The sequence below is a fragment of the Tenrec ecaudatus genome, chromosome 9, assembly GCF_050624435.1.
Source record: "Tenrec ecaudatus isolate mTenEca1 chromosome 9, mTenEca1.hap1, whole genome shotgun sequence".
Taxonomy (NCBI): Eukaryota; Metazoa; Chordata; class Mammalia; order Afrosoricida; family Tenrecidae; genus Tenrec; species Tenrec ecaudatus.
The window spans coordinates 160,680,388-160,697,428 of NC_134538.1; the positions used below are offsets into that span (position 1 = coordinate 160,680,388).

General features: G+C 60.5%; 1 protein-coding gene across 1 annotated transcript; it reads left to right on the plus strand.

Annotated features, from left to right (window-relative positions):
• Positions 1-666: 666 nt before the first annotated feature.
• ARHGEF5 (Rho guanine nucleotide exchange factor 5) lies at positions 667-16,790 on the plus strand. The gene is made up of 15 exons (XM_075557441.1): positions 667-1,747; positions 2,237-3,505; positions 4,141-4,198; positions 4,543-4,610; positions 4,787-5,040; positions 8,579-8,739; positions 9,416-9,568; positions 9,777-9,906; positions 10,543-10,617; positions 11,173-11,262; positions 12,367-12,524; positions 13,278-13,466; positions 14,476-14,546; positions 15,874-15,978; positions 16,636-16,790. The coding sequence occupies exons 1-15, from the start codon at positions 667-669 to the stop codon at positions 16,788-16,790; spliced, it is 4,017 nt and encodes a 1,338-aa protein (XP_075413556.1).
• Positions 16,791-17,041: the final 251 nt, after the last annotated feature.

Genomic DNA, 17,041 nt, shown 5'->3' on the forward strand with positions numbered 1-17,041 from the left:
GAAGCAGACTGCCTGGTAGCGTCTCCTGAGGAGCCGGTGGGTGGGTGACAAGCGAGACCTGGCTCAGCCACCCTGTGCTCAACCACTGGACCACCTGAGCTGCTGCTGGGTGCTTGCCCCACGGTGCTGGCCCAGGGGCAGCCATGTACACAGGAGTTCCATCGAGTGAGCGTCTAACTCAGCCTCAGGCTCGAGAACTGGGAGGATGAGACGGGCCTGGAAGATGTCCCAGGCAGCGGTGGACAGTGAGGACCCAGCCTGGCTGATATCTGGGTGACAGAGCCAGAGTGGGCCTCCCCAAGTGTCTTCTGGGACTGAACCCCCATCTCAGTGTCAGGGCCACCCAGCATCTGTCTGGGAGTGATGGGGTGAGGTCATCCTTGGTGTCCAGAGACTGATCAGGAGAGCCAAAGGAGATACCCCCACAGTTTGAGGGAGATGCCTGCAGCGGCTTTGTGATCCTCTTGGGCAACGGTTTTGTCTCCAGGGATCCTGGTTTGTATCTGTCTCCCCTGAACTTGGAAGCCCCCAAAATACCAGTTGTTGGGAGCCTTTTGTCTCTAGGATGACCCTCAGTGGGAACAAGGAATTATGTCCCCCCCCCGCCTTCTGGGGCAGAAGGGGACTGAGTTCTCTGTCCCCTCTCCTGCTCAGGATTCAGCCCTGATGGAGGACGGTGAACCTGTGTGCAGAGACTTGACCCCCACCTCCGCCATCCCAGAGCTCGCCGAGGCAACTGGGCTCCTGCTAAAGGACAGCCAGGCCGATGCTCCAGGGCCCGAAGCTCCTGAGACCCCTTCTGACGAGGGGGCGGCAGGCCGCAGAGCCCCACAGACTCTGGCCAAGTCTGGAGAGTTGAGCAGCTGCTCAGCCAAGACGGAACCCTCCTCCCCTGACGATGTGTCGGCAGATGAGGACACCCCCCAGGATGTCCCTGCAGCCCCCCAGGAGACATCTGGGACACACCAGGACATCCCTGCAGCCTCCCAGGAGACCCCTGGGACCAGTACCCAGGTGACCTCTGGGGCCTACCAGGACAGGCTTGAAGCCCTCCAGACCTCTGGGGCCCTCAGCCAGGAGATCCCTGAGGCTAGCAATCAACAGATACCTGGAGCCAACCAGGAAGTCCCTGAATCCTCAGAGAAGATGCCTGTGGCCAGCAATGAGGAGCCCCCTGGGGCCCATCAGGAAGTCCCTGAACCCCACCAGGAGCTACCTAGGGTCAGCAAACAGGAGGCCCCTAAGAGAGACCAGGAAGTCCCTGTAGCCAGCGACCAAGTGAAGATGCCAGCTCACCTGGAGCTCTGGGTCCGCCAAGCCCCAGGTGAAAATCTGGACCTGATGCCTCTTCCCAGTGCCAGGGTTAGAACATGGGAGACAGGGCTCCTGGATTGGGGTGCCATCCAGGAGGAAGCATCTCTGGGGAGCTCCACAGAGACCACCCGAACCCAGGAAGAAGCCCCAGGACAGCTTGTGCAAGCCAGGTGCTTGCCTGCCCAGGAGGCCCCAGAGCAGGCAGCGCAGGCCATGAGGGTATGGGAGCCCGAGGAGGAGCAGGCTCCTGGGAAGAGGCAGGCACCTGAACAGGGGCAGGAAAACAGGCTGGAGGCTGGGGAGCTTGGAGGCCTAGCTCAGGAAAAGCCGGGGATACTGGCCCAGGGCCTGAGGGGGCTGCAGGGGCCAGAGCAGAATGGGATGTATGCTCTGCCCAAGCGGGTGCCTGGGGCACAGGAGGCCCAGGGCCTGGGTGATGAGACTATTCCAGCCCCAGGGTGGAGGGAGGAAGTAGGTGCCCATGCTGGGCATGGGCTACGGGCCCAGAGGGACTATGTATATGACCCATCCACCTTGGTTCCTGGGGTGCCTCTTCCCAGTGACCTGGCCCCCACAGCCTCTAGTCCCCTGATGTGGGCTCCTGGGGCTGGGGACGTGTTCCCTGAAGCGCCGATTCCTGAACTAGCACCACCAGGACAGGGCCGTCTGCCCATGTCCCCAACCAGCCCCTTCCCCACTGAGGCATCCCCTGATGAGAAGGCATCTTGGGAAGGCCCTAGAGAGGGGTCTGAGCAGAGTCCAGGGGCCATCACAGTGGGGTCACCTCCCTGGACACCGGTATCCCTCTGCTCAATGGCCTCACTGCCCGCCCAACCAGTGGAGAAGAGCCTTCCTGCTGCTGGGTCTCTAGAAGCTTCTGCAGCCTCACTCTCTGAGGTCTTCAAGACCCCTCCCTCCACAGATGCCACCTGGGAACTGTGTCCCAGCATCACTGGGCTTTCCCAGCAGAAGCCCCTGGCCAGCCCCTTGGTGCCAGTCCTGCCCCTGAGAAGTAACTCCTTCCCTGGACCCCACCACACTGAGCACCCCCGGGACCTGGCCAGGTCACTTTCCTTCTCTCACTGGGAGCCCCCCAAAAGGCCCCCCAAGCCTGCCACCTGGGGCATTCTGACCCCACAGCAGGGCTGGAGAAGTGGGCAGGATGCAGGCAGCGTCCTGCATTCCAATGGGGCATCGCCCCTTCTGGGGCAGAGCCTGGGACTGCCCCCCACCCAGTCGGAGGGCCCAGGCACTGCCCACTCCTGGCCCAATGAGCACAACTCCACCCACACCTCACACCCTGTCGCTGTGGATGGGAGGTTCCAGGAGCCCCCGCCCCCTCTGGAGAGGAAACACGGTCAGGTCCCCACAAGGCAGCGGCACAGCCATCCAGCCCCAGTAGCTCCCTGCCTCCGCAAGGGTCCACCTGACCACCTGACGGCAAGGCAGCTCCGGCCACTGCCAGCCACTCCAGACTCCCCCCGTGCGGTGCAGGCCTCGCTGTTCCCCAGGGCTAGATACAACAAGCCTCTGCCCCCCACACCCAATGTGCCCCAGCTCCTGCCTTCTGCACACTCACCCCGCAGCCTCCGGACCTACAAGCCACTGCCGCCACTACCCACTCTGGATGCTGCCACGGAGCCGCCCCCACTGCCTCCCAAGCTCCGGGGCCGGAGCAGGAGCACTCAGGGCTCCCTCGCGAGGACCCCAGGCCAGGCAACGCCTGGGGGTCCGGAGTGGTCGGCACCCCTTGGGCCCTCAGCAGGCCGTACCTCCTGGCCCCCTGCCACAAGCCAGTCCGTGGACCCTTTGGTGACTGCCAGCCGAAGCCGGGGTGAAGGCCCCCTCACCTTGGCCTTCAGCAATGTGACAAACCTCCTGAGCCCCCTGTCCCCACCAACCATGGCTTGGCCCCCAGAGGACAGGGCCAGGCTCACTGGGGAGTCAGGGCCCCCTGCCGGAGCACCTGCAAGAAGAGAAGGCTCACAGGAGGGACCCAGCAACTTGCGGAGGTCACAGCTGGACCACCCCCCACTGGAGAAGGCCTCCAGCTGGCCCCACCGCCGAGAGCAGGGCAGACCCCTGCCCGGGTATGGCACGCCAGCCCCTGGCGAAGGTCCCAACAGCAAGAGCAAGGGCTGGAACCGGCAGGGCCTGCGCCGGCCCTCGGTCCTGCCGGATGGCACTGCAGGTAAGTAGGGACACTCCTCCACCCCCTCTATCCCCAATCCTCCTCAAACCCCACCCCCACCCACACAAGCCCGCTGAGCTCACATCCACGTCCACCTGGGCTACCACCCAGCACAGAGCCCTTCCCTCCGCCACCTCTATCCCAGGGCTGCTCCAGGCGCATCTGCGCCCCAGGTACAACACCTGCTGGGCCTGGGCAGCACTCGGCCACTGTTAGGGACAGGCATCCAGACACTGGGGCCCTGCAACAGGCCGGTACCGCCCCTCCTGGCCCTGCCCCTCTGAGTCCCACCCACTCTGACCCCCTGCTGCTTAGTCCCGCCTCCTTTCAGCCCCCTCCTCCTTTGAACCCTTCCCCCTCTGAGCCCTATTCTTTCTGAGCCTCTTCCCTTTAACCCCTCCCCCTCCAGCACACCCTCTTTCCCCTTTGGCCCGCTTCTGAGTCCCCCACAACACCCCTCCTTTGCCCCTCCCCTCTGAGTCCACTCCCCTTCTCCCTGAGTCCCCTAGTCCCCTTCCTTCAGCCCCCCACAGCCCCTCTCCTCTGACACCACTACCCTTCTGGCCCCCCTCTGAGCCCCCATCCCCCAATGTCTCCTAGCCTCTCTGGGTCCTCTGAATGTCCTCTGTTTTCAGATCCCCGAACCCCAGCCATGGACAGGCCCCCTGGCCCCTCGGACCCCATCATTTTGAGGTGAGTTGTCCACAGCCCAGCAGGGAATGCTAAGGCTCTGCTTCTGGGAGATAGGGACCAGGCCAGGCTCCCTGCTGGTCTCTGCCTGACTCCTCTGAGGAGGGGACCAGTGCCCACCATAGACCCCGGGAGAACCTTGACCCCGTTTCTGCTGGCTGAGTCTAGGCCAGTGTCTTAGGAGGCCCAGACCAGCTAGGGAAGACCCCACTGCCCCGTGTGGCCACAGAAGAGTCCAGTGTGTGCCAGTAGTGCCCAGAGAGCTCGCCGCCAGCCCTGCATCCTCCTGCCACATGGCCAGCCACCATTCAGAGCCCTTACTCTCCCTCACCCCCAATGCCTTCCAGGGAGAAAAGGCCAAAGGAGGCGGCCACGGGGGGCTTCTCCAGGAGGTGCTCCAAGCTCATCAACTCCTGTGAGTGCCTGTGACTGGGGCCACAAGCCGCAGGGGGCCAGAACCATGGGTGGGGGTGGGGCGCGCTGCAGCAAGGGAGGGCCAGTGCCCTGTGGAGGTGCACAGGCAGAGGAAACCCCAGAATGCTGTGTCCCTCCGCGTCGACTCACCGCCACCCTCACCTGCTCCCCCCACAGCCCAACTGCTGTATCAGGAGTACAGCGACGAATTCCTTAACAAGGAGATCCAGAGCCAACAGCGGCTGGACAGCCTGGGCGAGGCCCCTGGGCAGGCGTCCCCGCGGCTGCCCCGCAGGGCCCTGGTGTCCTCCGAGTCCTACCTGAAGCGCCTGTCCTCGGCCTCCAGCAGCTCGCTGTGGCAGGAGATCCCCGTGGTGCGCAACAGCGCAGTGCTGCTCTCAATGACCCACGAGGACCAGAAGCTGCAGGAGGTGAGCCGCGTGCTGATGAGGCTGTGGGCAGGCAGTGGCCCCACGCTCTACTGTGGCTGAGGATTAGCACTGCCCTGCCCCGACAAGTGGCATCAGTTTGTGAGGACAGAGCATCCTTGTCCCCAGTCACTGTGGCCTCTCTGATACTGACTCAGAGCTGTGTCCATGGCCAGGGAGACCGGTGCTCCACGGGCTGTTCTTAGCCAGGGTTTTGGCTGTGGCTTGAGAGAGGGCTTACAGAGCGCATGGTATTCTTTCCCATGGCTCATGCGCATTTCCATTGGTTCCATGGTTTGCTGTCCCCACAGTGCAAGGGCACTGGGCCAACAGTTTGAAATCACCAAGATGAGGCTTTCTAAACCCGAAAGGGTTACAGCCTCAGAAGCCCATAGAGCCTGCTCTACTCTGTCCTGTAGAGTCCCCGTGAGTGGCCACCTACTCGATGCAGTGAGCTTGGTTTTGGTTTTCGGAGCCAAGCCTCCTGTCATGAACTTGGGCAGCGGGGCTGGTGGGGTCACCTGGCACCATCTTGTTGTGTTGTGCAGGGACATGGAGACTGATGTGTTCTGTGGTCCTATAGCACACCGGACTGATAGCTGCCGTGTTTGTCCTGAGCGTGTCGGACTAACGCATGTCTTTCCATGGCAGGCACCTGTCCGCCAGACTTAGAGAGACCACTAGGTGCGCCTTAGATGACCGCTCACGAGCTTTGAAGCGCCAGTCACTGCTCACCAGACAGCATGGACAGCACGCTCTGTGGGCTGGGCTATGTCACTCACTGCCCTTCCTGTGCCCAGAGACGATGGTCCTGCACCCTGTGCCCAGTGGCTCCTTCCCTCTCCGTGCTTGGCCATGGCTAAGGGGTTGTCCTACCCCCTCCCTGTGGCCCCGCTGTATTTATAGCAACCTCTATGTGGACTCCGCCTCTTTCCAACCATCTTCTCCAGGGTGTCGCCCCACCTGAGCTCCCACACCTGCTCAGCTTGCGTGTCCACTTCTCCGCCTACAGACGATTGCTACTGCCACTGCTGCAGGGCGGTGCCTGTGACAGGGTGTAGTCTTGTTAACCTGCCTCTTAGGCCGCAAGAGTGCCGGACAATTCACCTCTAGGTGGACTTGAAACCCCGACCATCGATCATGGCTGAGTGCTAACCCCGCAGGGGCTCCTTGTGCAGACTGCATGTCTGGATGGAGAGTGTCAGCAGAGCAAGCTCGTACCCTGTTTCTGTCTGGGGGAGTACCCTCCTTGCCACCCCGCCCCCAATTCTGGCTTCCCTCATCTCCTAGGTGCCTCTTTGCTATGTGTGTCTCAGTCAGAGGTGTGGCCCACTCCAGTGGACCTCAGTTACCCAGGGCATGTTCACAGGTACCAGGGTTAGGGTTCCCCATGTCTTGGGGGTGCTGTCTACTCCTCCCAGTTGGGAACTACACAGAGCGGCTGAGACTGGGAATCTGCCAGAGTTGGTTCTCCTTGGCCCTCTCCTGCCAGGCTCAGGCTCACTGATGTTTCCTCTCCAACTGAGGTGCAGCAGGGGCTGCCTGTGGGTGCTCTGGGCACCCCTCTGCAGCTGCCCTGTGGTCGGTCATTCTCCTGCCCCTGCCCCTGCTCCAGCTGCGCTCCTAGCTGCAAGACTACTGAGGGAGCCGTTTGTCTGGTTTTGGCCCTGAGTGGGTTTGTGGGAGGACTTGTCTTTGTAATTGCCCTGAGGTATGGGGTAGGGCCTCCCCTCCCAAGAGGCCAGCATGGTCCCAGCAGCAGGCCTTCTTGAGAATGGTGTCATGGGTCCAGCTCCCATAGAAGTTCCCTGAGACTGAAGCATGACTCCATGTCTGCTGGCCTGCAGCTGTGGCCAAATCACGCCACCTTCCCAAGCCCCCTTGTCTTCATCCATTAAATGGGGGCATAAGGGTCCCTGGGATGAAAGCCAGGGACATAGCAACTGCTCAAAAGACTATGTGCTATGTGCGCTTCGAAACACCACCATCCGTGTCCATTTGAAGTCACCGCCTGGTGTGCTTCCCGGCTTCACCATTTAGTAGCTACGTCCCCTCAAGTCAGTTATAAAACCTCATTAACCCTGCAGTAGCACCTCGGCTACAAATGGTGGCAGGGCGGGGGTGGGGGGAGGCGCTTCCCTTGAGGTTTGTGTTGTCAATGAAATAGCTCATCGTTCATGTCTCAGTCACAAAACCCCACAAAGGAGTGTCTTCAACAAGCAGCTTATTCTCTCGCCATCAAGGAGGTCAGAAGTCTGACTTCAGGGTGCCAGCTGGAGGGAGAAGGCTGTCCTCTGGGTGTCAGCATGGGGGTGGGTGAGAGAAGGGCCCCGTCTCTTCTGAACTTGATGGTGTGCCTGGTATCTTTCTGCCCCATCTCTGCTTCTCTCTCTCCTGGCTTTGTTTGATCTCATGTTTATCCCCAAAGAGATTGGCTCGCACACACACTACCCTCACCCCGCATGACCAGAGAAGACAGCCCCTTCCCGAGTGGGTTTGTCACTTCGGGCATCTGGAAAAACACTGCTGTCGGGTCCTCATGCCGACAGGACAGGTCAGCATTTGAAACCACTGACCCCCCCTCCTCTAAAGAGTTAGTCTTGAAAACTCACAGGGGCAGGATCTCCCCTGTCCTGTAGGCTCACTGTGAGTCAGCATCGACTGGACGGGTGGCAGTGCATTTGGTTTTGAGTTTATCAAGTCACATATGACTCAAAGGGCCACTGTAGACAGGGGAGAGCTGCCCCTGTGAGTTTCCCAGACTGTAGCTCTTTAGGGGAGTAGGAAACCCATCTTTCTCTAATGGGGCAGGTGGTGGTTTCGAACTACTGACCTTAGAGTTAGTAGCCCAATGTATAACCTGCTGAACTACCAGACATTTACAACATACATTTTAGGAGAAGGTGGTTTATTCCATAGCATTACCCTCCCACCCTACCGTACCCTTCTCCCAATTTACATCTTGCCATATATAAAACCCATTCAGCCCACCACATCATCCCAGAAACTCTAAGTCTGCCACAAGTCCAAATTCCACCCTGGGACAAATTTCCTCTTCACCTGGGAACCTAGGACACAAGTTGTGCTGTTTCAGTGCACAGTGGTGGACAGCCTCCAGGTAGCCGGTCCCCCCTCTGGCGATCTTCCTGTTGTCTTGCACCTGCTTCCTCCATCCTCATACCAACAGGGTCCATCCGCCTCTGCAGTTTCGAATTACTGGTTACAGGGTCCTCCTTGCTATTTTTAAGCATCCTTTCTGTACCCAGGAGATAGGCACCCCTTTTCCTACACCCAGGGGATGGGGACCTCTCCTCTGGCCCCCAGGGACGAGCACCCCTTCTCCTGTACCCTGGGGATTGGCCTCCCCTCGCCTGCACCCCGGGATGAGCACTTGCTCTCCAGAGCTCCAGGGGCACTGCCCCCTTGTGGCTGAGCTGCAGAGGGCCCATGGGACTCTCCCCTGGACGTTGCACCACACCTAGTCTGTCCCCAAGGTGCTGTAGAGCCTTCAGCCACTGCAATGTCCCCCTCTCCCTCTTAGGCCAAATTTGAGCTGATTGTCTCAGAGGCCTCTTACCTGCGCAGCCTGCATGTGGCTGTGGACCACTTCCAGCTGTCCACCGCGCTCCGGGCCACCCTAACCAACCAGGAGCACCAGTGGCTCTTCTCCCGCCTGCAGGACGTGTGTGAAGTCAGCACCACGTGAGCCGACCGCTCCCTCCCTCCCTCCCTCCCTCCCTCCCTCCCTCGGGGCTGCTGGGGCGGGGTAGGGGTTCTGAAAAGGAGGCATTCTTTCTTCATCCTGGAGGCTTCAGGGCCAAGAGTGGCCACTGGCTCTCTGGGGACAGCGACTGCCTCAGCTTCTCTGTCCCCAAGACCCTCAGCTCTATCAGGGTCAACCTCAGGTGTCCCTCTCCCGCACGGGGCCAGCCTCTCTATGTGCAATCTGCTTTCATGTCTCAAAAGTCACGCTGTTAAGGACACGCACGCCCCGCATGATGTGGCCTTCCTGACCCAAGATGCCCCATTCTCCAGCAGGATCGTTACCCTTTCTCTGGGGATACCAGTCAGCCCCCAGCACCCCAGCTTTGGCTGCACCCCAAGAACACACCCCCTTACGCAGATAGGGGGCTGAGGGGGAACCAGGGCAGGTGTGGGTGGGCAAGGCCATGGGTGTCCACTGCATCGCAGGGTGGCGTGGGCAACGTGTGGAGGTCCAGACACCGGATGAGGCCAAGGGCTCTGGGTGATGACTGCAGCGAGGGGGGTGACTGCAGTGAGGGCCCTGTGACCAGTTCTGGGCAGAGGGTGCAGCAGCCCCCTGCCGGCAGGAGAGCAGCCCAACCTCGGGATACTGAGAGTTCCCGCTTCCTTTCAGCTTCCTCTCAGACCTGGAGGAGAACTTCGAGAACAATATCTTCACCTTCCATGTGTGCGATGTGGTCCTAAGTCATGCCCCCCACTTCCGCCGTGTCTATCTGCCCTATGTCACCAACCAAAAGTACCAGGAGCGAACCTTCCAGAGTCTGCTGTGAGCGCACCCCTCCCCGCACCCAGCACCCCCCTACCCCCGCCCAGTGGGTGGTCCCATCAGAGACCCCAGCCTGCCATCAGAGCAGACCCACGAGCTATCCCACCAGCCTCCCCAGAAACTGACCAGCCAAGTCTTGCCCGCACCCCATTCCCCATGTCCCCTCACGGCAGCCTGTCCCACGCCCCGCTTTCCTGCCGCCCTGCAGGAGCAGAAACAGCCAATTCCGGGAGGTCCTAGAGAAGCTGGAGAGCGACGCTGTGTGCCAGCGCCTGTCCCTCAAGTCCTTCCTCATCCTTCCCTTCCAGCGCATCACCCGCCTCAAGCTGCTGCTGCAGGTGCCCCTGCCGCTCCCTGTGAACCCTGCACCCTCAGAACCATGCCCCCTGTGGTCCCCCAAAACCCCTGTGAACCCTGCCCCACAGACCTACATTCCCCTGTGGCCCCCAGACCCACACCTGTGACCCCCACACCCACAGATCCATGTTTTCCAAGAAGCCCACCAATGAACTCTCCACCCCCACAGATGCCCATAGTCTCCATCCCCTGGGTCCCCAGAACTCTACCCTGTGAACCCCCACATCCACAGTCCCCCTCCCACCCTCCATGCCTCCTGTGGCACCACAGAACCCTACCCAGAACCCCCCACACCAAAAATTCCCACCCCCACAAACCCCACAAGCCCTGTGACATTCTAGAACACCACCCCACAAATCCCCACCCCAAAACCCACATCCCAAACCTCTACCTTCATACCTCCATACTCCCCAAAAATATCCATGACCCCCAAACCCAGACCACAATGCCCACAAACCTCTAAAGCCTCTCACAGCCCATGACCCCCACAGCTCCCCATGCCTCACCCCAGTGGCCCCTCAGAAAGCCCATAGACAACTGGGTGATGGGCATCTATCCCCATCCCTCCCTGTCCTTTATCCGGACCACCTGGCTCCAGCCCGCTGTCTGTCCCACAGAACATCCTGAAGAGAACGCAGCCTGGCTCTGAGGAGGAGGCAGAGGCCACCAAGGCGCACCATGCCCTGGAGGAGGTAGGTAAACACTGTCCACTGTGACCTCAGGGTTGTCTTCTCTGGAGCTCCTGCCTGCCTAAGCCCGGATTCCAGAGAGCACAGTGGCTAGACCTGCTGGGCAGGGAGCCCACCTGACATCACCTTCCAGCCACCAAACTTCTAAAGTGGGCTCTCCATCATCCACCAAACCTTCAACATGACACCTACAGGCCCCCAACATTCACCAAACCTCAAATATGATACCCACAACCCTCCAGCATCCACCAAACCTCCAATATGACACCCACAGTCCCACCAACATCAACCAAACCTCCAACATGACACCCACAGTCCTTCAATATCCACCAAACCTCCAACGTGATGCAGCCCCCCACACCTACCAGGTGCAGTGCCCCCACAATGCAGTCCCCCACCATGTGTCATTTCCACTCTGCCTAGAATGTTCCAAGAAGTTCTGCTGAGCCCAGAGCTGCCCTAAGCCTTGTCCACACTTTCCCAGGCTGGTGGAGTGGGGTGGGCTGCCACACCCCATTTCCCTCACAAGCCTGCTCTGACCCCCGCCCCCACCTCCAGCTGATCTGGGACTGTAACAGTAACGCACAGAGGATGCGCAGGACGGAAGAGCTCATCTACCTCAGCCAGAGAATCGCCTTTGAGTGCAGAGTGAGTGCACAGGCCGCCCATCACCCCCATCCCTGAACCACCCCCATCCTGACACCATACCCTCTGGAGACTCACCACCTGCTGAGATCACCCCCATCCTGTGAACACACCTCCCAGGACCCACCCCATCCTGAGGTCACCCCCTGCTGGGATTCATCCCGTGCCATGAGCATCCTTGTGTTCTGCTATCACTGGTCAGCTCCACATGCCGTCACTAGCAGAGTTGTCAACCTCAATCCCAGAGCCCCTGCTGTTGGGGCACTTCAACATCACAGGGACCCTACCGGGCAGACTAGACTAGACCTGCTCCACAAGGTTTCCAAGGAGGCTAAACATCTGTACGGGAACAGACAGCCTCACCCCTGTTTTCTGGAGCAGCTGGTGGCTTAGAACCACCAGCCTTGAGGTTAGCAGCCCAGTGCTCACTCGCCCCAGTACAGCAGCAGGGCTCCCTTGTCTGCCTCTGGGTCACCCACCCATATGCCCACCCCTGCCTCCAGGAAGCTCTGTAGACTGCAGAAAGGATGGCAAAGGGCTGGGTAACTGTCCGAGCCCCTAGCAAACCTCAGGCCAGCGCTGGCCAGCGTGGTCATCCGGAAGCTAGGGAGGCCCTGTGAGAAAGGACAGGGCGACCCCAAGGCTGTAGCTCTGGGTGGGAAGAGATAAAAGACCCCCCTCCTCCCGCCCCTTGGTGCCATGCACCCTTTTGTTTTTCAAGTCACTGTCCCAAGCAAAGCACGACCTAACAGAGCCCAGCAGGGAACCAGACTGGTCTCCATGCTTCAGGTTCTGTTCAGTGCAAAGAGCCAGGCCCGAACGCAGCTCCCCAGACCCCACTACTCTGTGCGCTCACGCACCTGGGGGCCCACAACATCCATCTACTTAGCTCCGGAGACACAGGCCACATGCTCCCCTCTCAACCATCCCCCTGACCCCACACGACCCCTGTCCCAGGATGCACCACAGGGCCACCCCGTTTGCCCGGCACGTGGCCCTCACACACACAGGACAGTGGGGAAGAGGGCCTCCTGCGAAAAAGGGGTGGGTGAGGAGGTGGCCAGGGTGAGCCCCTCTGTGACCCCTCCCACCTCTCCCCACCCCCAGATCTTCCCTCTGATCTCCCAGTCCCGCTGGCTGGTGAAGAGTGGGGAGCTGACAGCCCTCGACTTTGGCGTGACCCCAGGGCCACGGAGGAAGCTGAATACTCGACCCGTCCACCTGCACCTCTTCAATGACTGCCTACTGCTGTCCAGGCCTCGAGAGTCAGTGATGGGGGCTGCAGGGGTTGGGGCAGTGAGGGGTGGAGAGGCCAGGGCCCCAGATACAGGAAACCCAATGAGAAAGGGGTCCCCCTCGGAGGATGGGCCCCGTGTTGTAGGCACAGATGCCTCAGATTCCTGTACTGCAGCTCCGATGGGCACCAGGGCCAGGGCTGGCTCAGGCCACCAGCCTGGCCTCTCAGGCAGCCCTTAGAGATGCTGCAAGGTTGGTGCTAGACCCCCTGGGTGGTGAGACCTAGGGTCAAGCAGACCCCATGCATTTGTGGTGAGGCCGGCCCGACCTGGCCTGCCCGGGGCACAGAAAGCTGTGTCACTGTGAAGCATGTATTTACATGGGGACAGAGTTTGAACTCTCATGCATGGGACCAAGATGGACCCAGAAAAGGGAGTATGCATACCCCGTCCCTGGCCTCCTGTTTGTGGGCCTCTGAGTGCAGAAAAGCCAAGACTGGCACCACTCCAGGCCCTGGCCCTCAGCTCTAAAGCAGACGAGGGCAAGATCCAGACTTGAACTCAGATCACCAGACCCTTCTCTGGGTGGGCTAGAACTGCTGACTCCGTGGTCAGTACCACCTGGGGCACCTTGGAGACCAGGGGGCTGTTGTGGTCTGAGCTTCCAGCCCTGTGGGTGCCTCTCCCTCGGACCACATGGGGACTGCGTACACAGGCACTGTGGGTGCAGAGGTGTGGGGTAGGCTCAGGGGCCAGGACCAATGAGAACACCTGTCCTTGCAGGGGCGGCCGGTTCCTGGTGTTCGATCACGCGCCCTTCTCCGAGGTTCGAGGGGAGAAGTGTGAAATGAAGCTGCATGGTGCACACAAGAATCTCTTCCGGCTCTTCCTGCGCCATGGCTTACAGGATGCCCAGGACCTCCATGGCCCCCTGGGCCCCCAGGCCGAGTTCCTGTTTAGCACCGAGACTCAGTGAGTGGGGACGCCGGGGAGAGCATGGGAACTGGGGTGGGTGGGGAGTCTGGCAGAAGCCAGGTGCTAGGCCCAGGGCACTGGACACTCAAGCCCCAAGATGAGGCCCCCACGGGAAAGATCAACCCCAAGACGAGGCATGGCCAGTCCACCCCAGGGAGTCACCATAGAGAGACAAGAGTTAAGAAAGACCTGGCATGGCTGCTCCCTGGTGAGGATTTGGTGGGGCTCCTGGAGCTAGTGGCCCTGCAGGTGTAGGGCTGAGGTGGGTGAAAGGCATCTACAGGGGATGTGGGAAGTATATCCTCAATCACAGAGGGAAGTGTGAATGATTGCCAGGTTATGCTGGGATGTCACTGTGTGTAGCTGGGTCCCAGATCTAATCCGGATGGCTGTGGGCGCTGAGCACCCATCACAGTGCCTTGGGGGTGTCTAAGTAGAGATTCGAGCCTTGTACCCCACTCCCCCACCATGGGCGAGATCTGCCTGTGTGTCCTTGACAGTCGACCCTACTTCCACATGGGGTCAGTGTGCAGAGTGGCCAGCAGGAGGCAGGGAGAGAGAAGCGGGAACTTAGCCACCCAGAGTTCAAGGACCGAAGGGATTGGCATGGTTTAACCACCGTAGCCCAACGCCAGGGCATCCCGACTCCTGGTGACCCCACTGTCAGCACTGGACCGCTTGGGGCCAGAGCTGGTTCTCTAGTCCCTTCTTTCAGGCACCTGTGGTGGACGCCACCTTTAACCTGTCCGTCGGTGCCTACACACACCCTGTGCATGCCCTGCCCACTCCTCTGTGGACGTGGAAGTGGACAACAGTGCTCGTCTGAGGCGTGGAATCGCGGTTTTCTTTAAAACATACAAGCAGCAAAGTTGGGGTCAGGTGGTTCTCCCCAAACAGCAGATGACCAGAGCTCAGCTTTGTCACCCTTCTTTAGCAAGTCCCACGTCCCTTGCCTGGACACAGCCCCCAGCCCCTGGTCCCATCTCACTGGACACTTGTGTTCTAGGAGCGAGAAGCTGCGGTGGATCTCGGCGCTGGCCTCGCCGCGAGAGGAGCTGGACCTGCTGGAATGTCTCGGTGAGTGAGGGCCCGGGGCTGGCTCCACGCAGGGCCTGGCGCTCACAGAGTTCCCATCTCCGTCTTCGGGGCAATGCCACCCTGCTCTGCCGACTGCCTCCTTTCGGGCCCTTGAACCGAAGCCCCTGAGGTTGCCTGCAGTTCTGCCTGATCTTGGCAGAAGGCCGGGGTTCAAACCACCCAGTAACAGAAGAAAGGTCAGGCTATCCACCCCTATAACCACGACAACCAAGATACTTGCCCCTGGCTAGGGGTCAGAAGGCTGTGGTTCTGATCTGCGGGATGACCGAGTGGTTGGCTCAGGAAGAGCAGAGGCCTTTGAATGACGGTGTTGGCAAAGGTCACTGAAAGCACCACAGGCTGACAGGGAACTGACCTCTGTCTGGGGGGAGAAGTGCAGCCAGAGTGCTTGCTCTTCAGAGGCAAGGATGGCGAAACCTGGTCTCCCGTGCTTTGGATGGACATGTTGTCAGGAGAGACTGGTCCCGGGAGAAAGACATCATGCTTGGTCAAATAAAAGGACACAGACAAAGAGGAAGACCTTCAATGAGATGGACTGACACAGCAGCTGCAACCATGGACTCAAACAGAAGGACGGTGGTGAGGACGGCCCAGGAAAGGTGCTATGGGCCAGGGCCGGCTCAGCAGCACCCAACGGCAACAAGTACTAGGGACACAGGAAGTGCCCTAGCTCCCTCCTGGCAGGAGACCATTAGGTCCCAGGCTGCAGGCATGCAGGGCAGCGAATGTGCCTGGGCCTGTGTCCTCCCTGGGAGGTATCCTCCAGGCCTGTCCCCAGCCACAGTCTTCAGCCTAGAGGTCTCGGGGGGCAGTGTTCCAGGGGACACTGGCCCAGGCTTGGGCTGAGTTCTGAAAGATTCCCGAGGATGAGGATGGACAAATGGCGTCCTTCCCTTTCAAGCTGCCCAAGTTGCAAATGAGAGTTCCTGGGGAGCTGACCCAGGACTGCGATGGGGACAAGGGTTCGAGAGCTGCAGCTGCTGGTGCAGGCTCCCTGCTGAAGAGGAGCAGGAGCACCTGGCCCAAGCAGGGCAGGGCTGACCGGCCCTGGGGGATGGGTGCTCGGACAAGAGACTTATGCCCGACTTGTGCCCGACAGTCCAGCCATGTGGGGAGCCAGTGTCACGTCAGCAGCACTGGACGTGGGCTCAGAGGGCAGCCTGCCCTAGGAACTCCAACACTGAGCCTATGGCAATGCTGGGTCGTTCACCTCCAGGGGAGATGAATTTCCCAAATGCTGCTCATTGCTCACAAGTCTCCCACCTGAAGCCTAGCCCCTCCGAACCTGCCCTGTCCTCTCCCCCAGATGCCCCCCAGGTGCAGTGTCTGCGCACCTACAAGCCCCGGGAGAACGACGAGCTGGCGCTGGAGAAGGCCGACGTGGTGATGGTGACGCAGCAGAGCAGTGACGGTGAGGGGCTCACAGAGAGGGACAGCAATGGTGTGCGCATGGGAGAGAGACCAGGCTCAGGGAGGAGCAATGACGGTGAAGGGGCATGGGACAGGGGCAGTGAGAGTGAGGGGCTGTGGGACATTGATGGTGAGAGCACCGGAGAGGGGCTGGGCTCAGGCAGGGGCAGTGATGGTGAGGGGGAACAGGGAGGGCCAGTCTCAGGTAGGAAAGGACAGGGGCAGTGATGGCTCAGGGGGGCAAGTGGGGACTGGGCAGTGACAGTGAAGGACTCCGAGGGGGGGAGGGCTGGGGGCAGGTGGGATGGTAGAGAGCATGGATGGAAGGGCTGGGGGTGACAGCAGGCATGAGGGTGCAGTAGGCTCTGTGAGGGGGGACCAGCCATGGGCAGTGGAGAGGACCAGGTCCAGTGGTGTGGGCAGGATGCTGGGGAGGGCTGGCAAGGCAGTACAAGCAGGAAAGATGGGAGGTGTGGACAGACGTGGCTAGAACTGGAGGCCTTGCACAGAGGTTAGAAGCTGGATTCCCTTCCCTCCCTACTCCCCCCTCCCCGCCAACCACCACCACACACATACAGCTTGGGATTCAAAGACACCACAGAGAGGCCCAGGGCATGCCGGTGGCCTCACCCTGCTACCCCCCCCCCCTCACCCACAGGCTGGCTGGAGGGTGTCCGGCTGTCAGATGGGGAGCGGGGCTGGTTCCCAATTAAGCAGGTGGACTTCATCCGGAGCCCCGAGGTCCGAGCCCGGAACCTGCAGGAAGCACATCGAGTCAAGATTGCCCGGTTGCAGCTGGTGGAGCAGACCTAATGTGGCGGTCAGTGCCTGGACCCAGCCTGTCAGACCCCACCTCTCCTGGCCCAGCCAGCTCACCAGGCTGCCACGTCTCTCTGCCTATACCTCGCCTGCCAGACCCTGCCCCACCTAGTGTGCTGGCATGCTTGGGGTGGTCAGTGCCTCCAGGCTGCCAGGCCACCTACTCTCTTTGCGGAGTTCCATCCTGCCAGGTCTTGCTTCTCTGTGCCTGTACCCCACCTGCCTCTCTATGCCCAGTGCTGGGA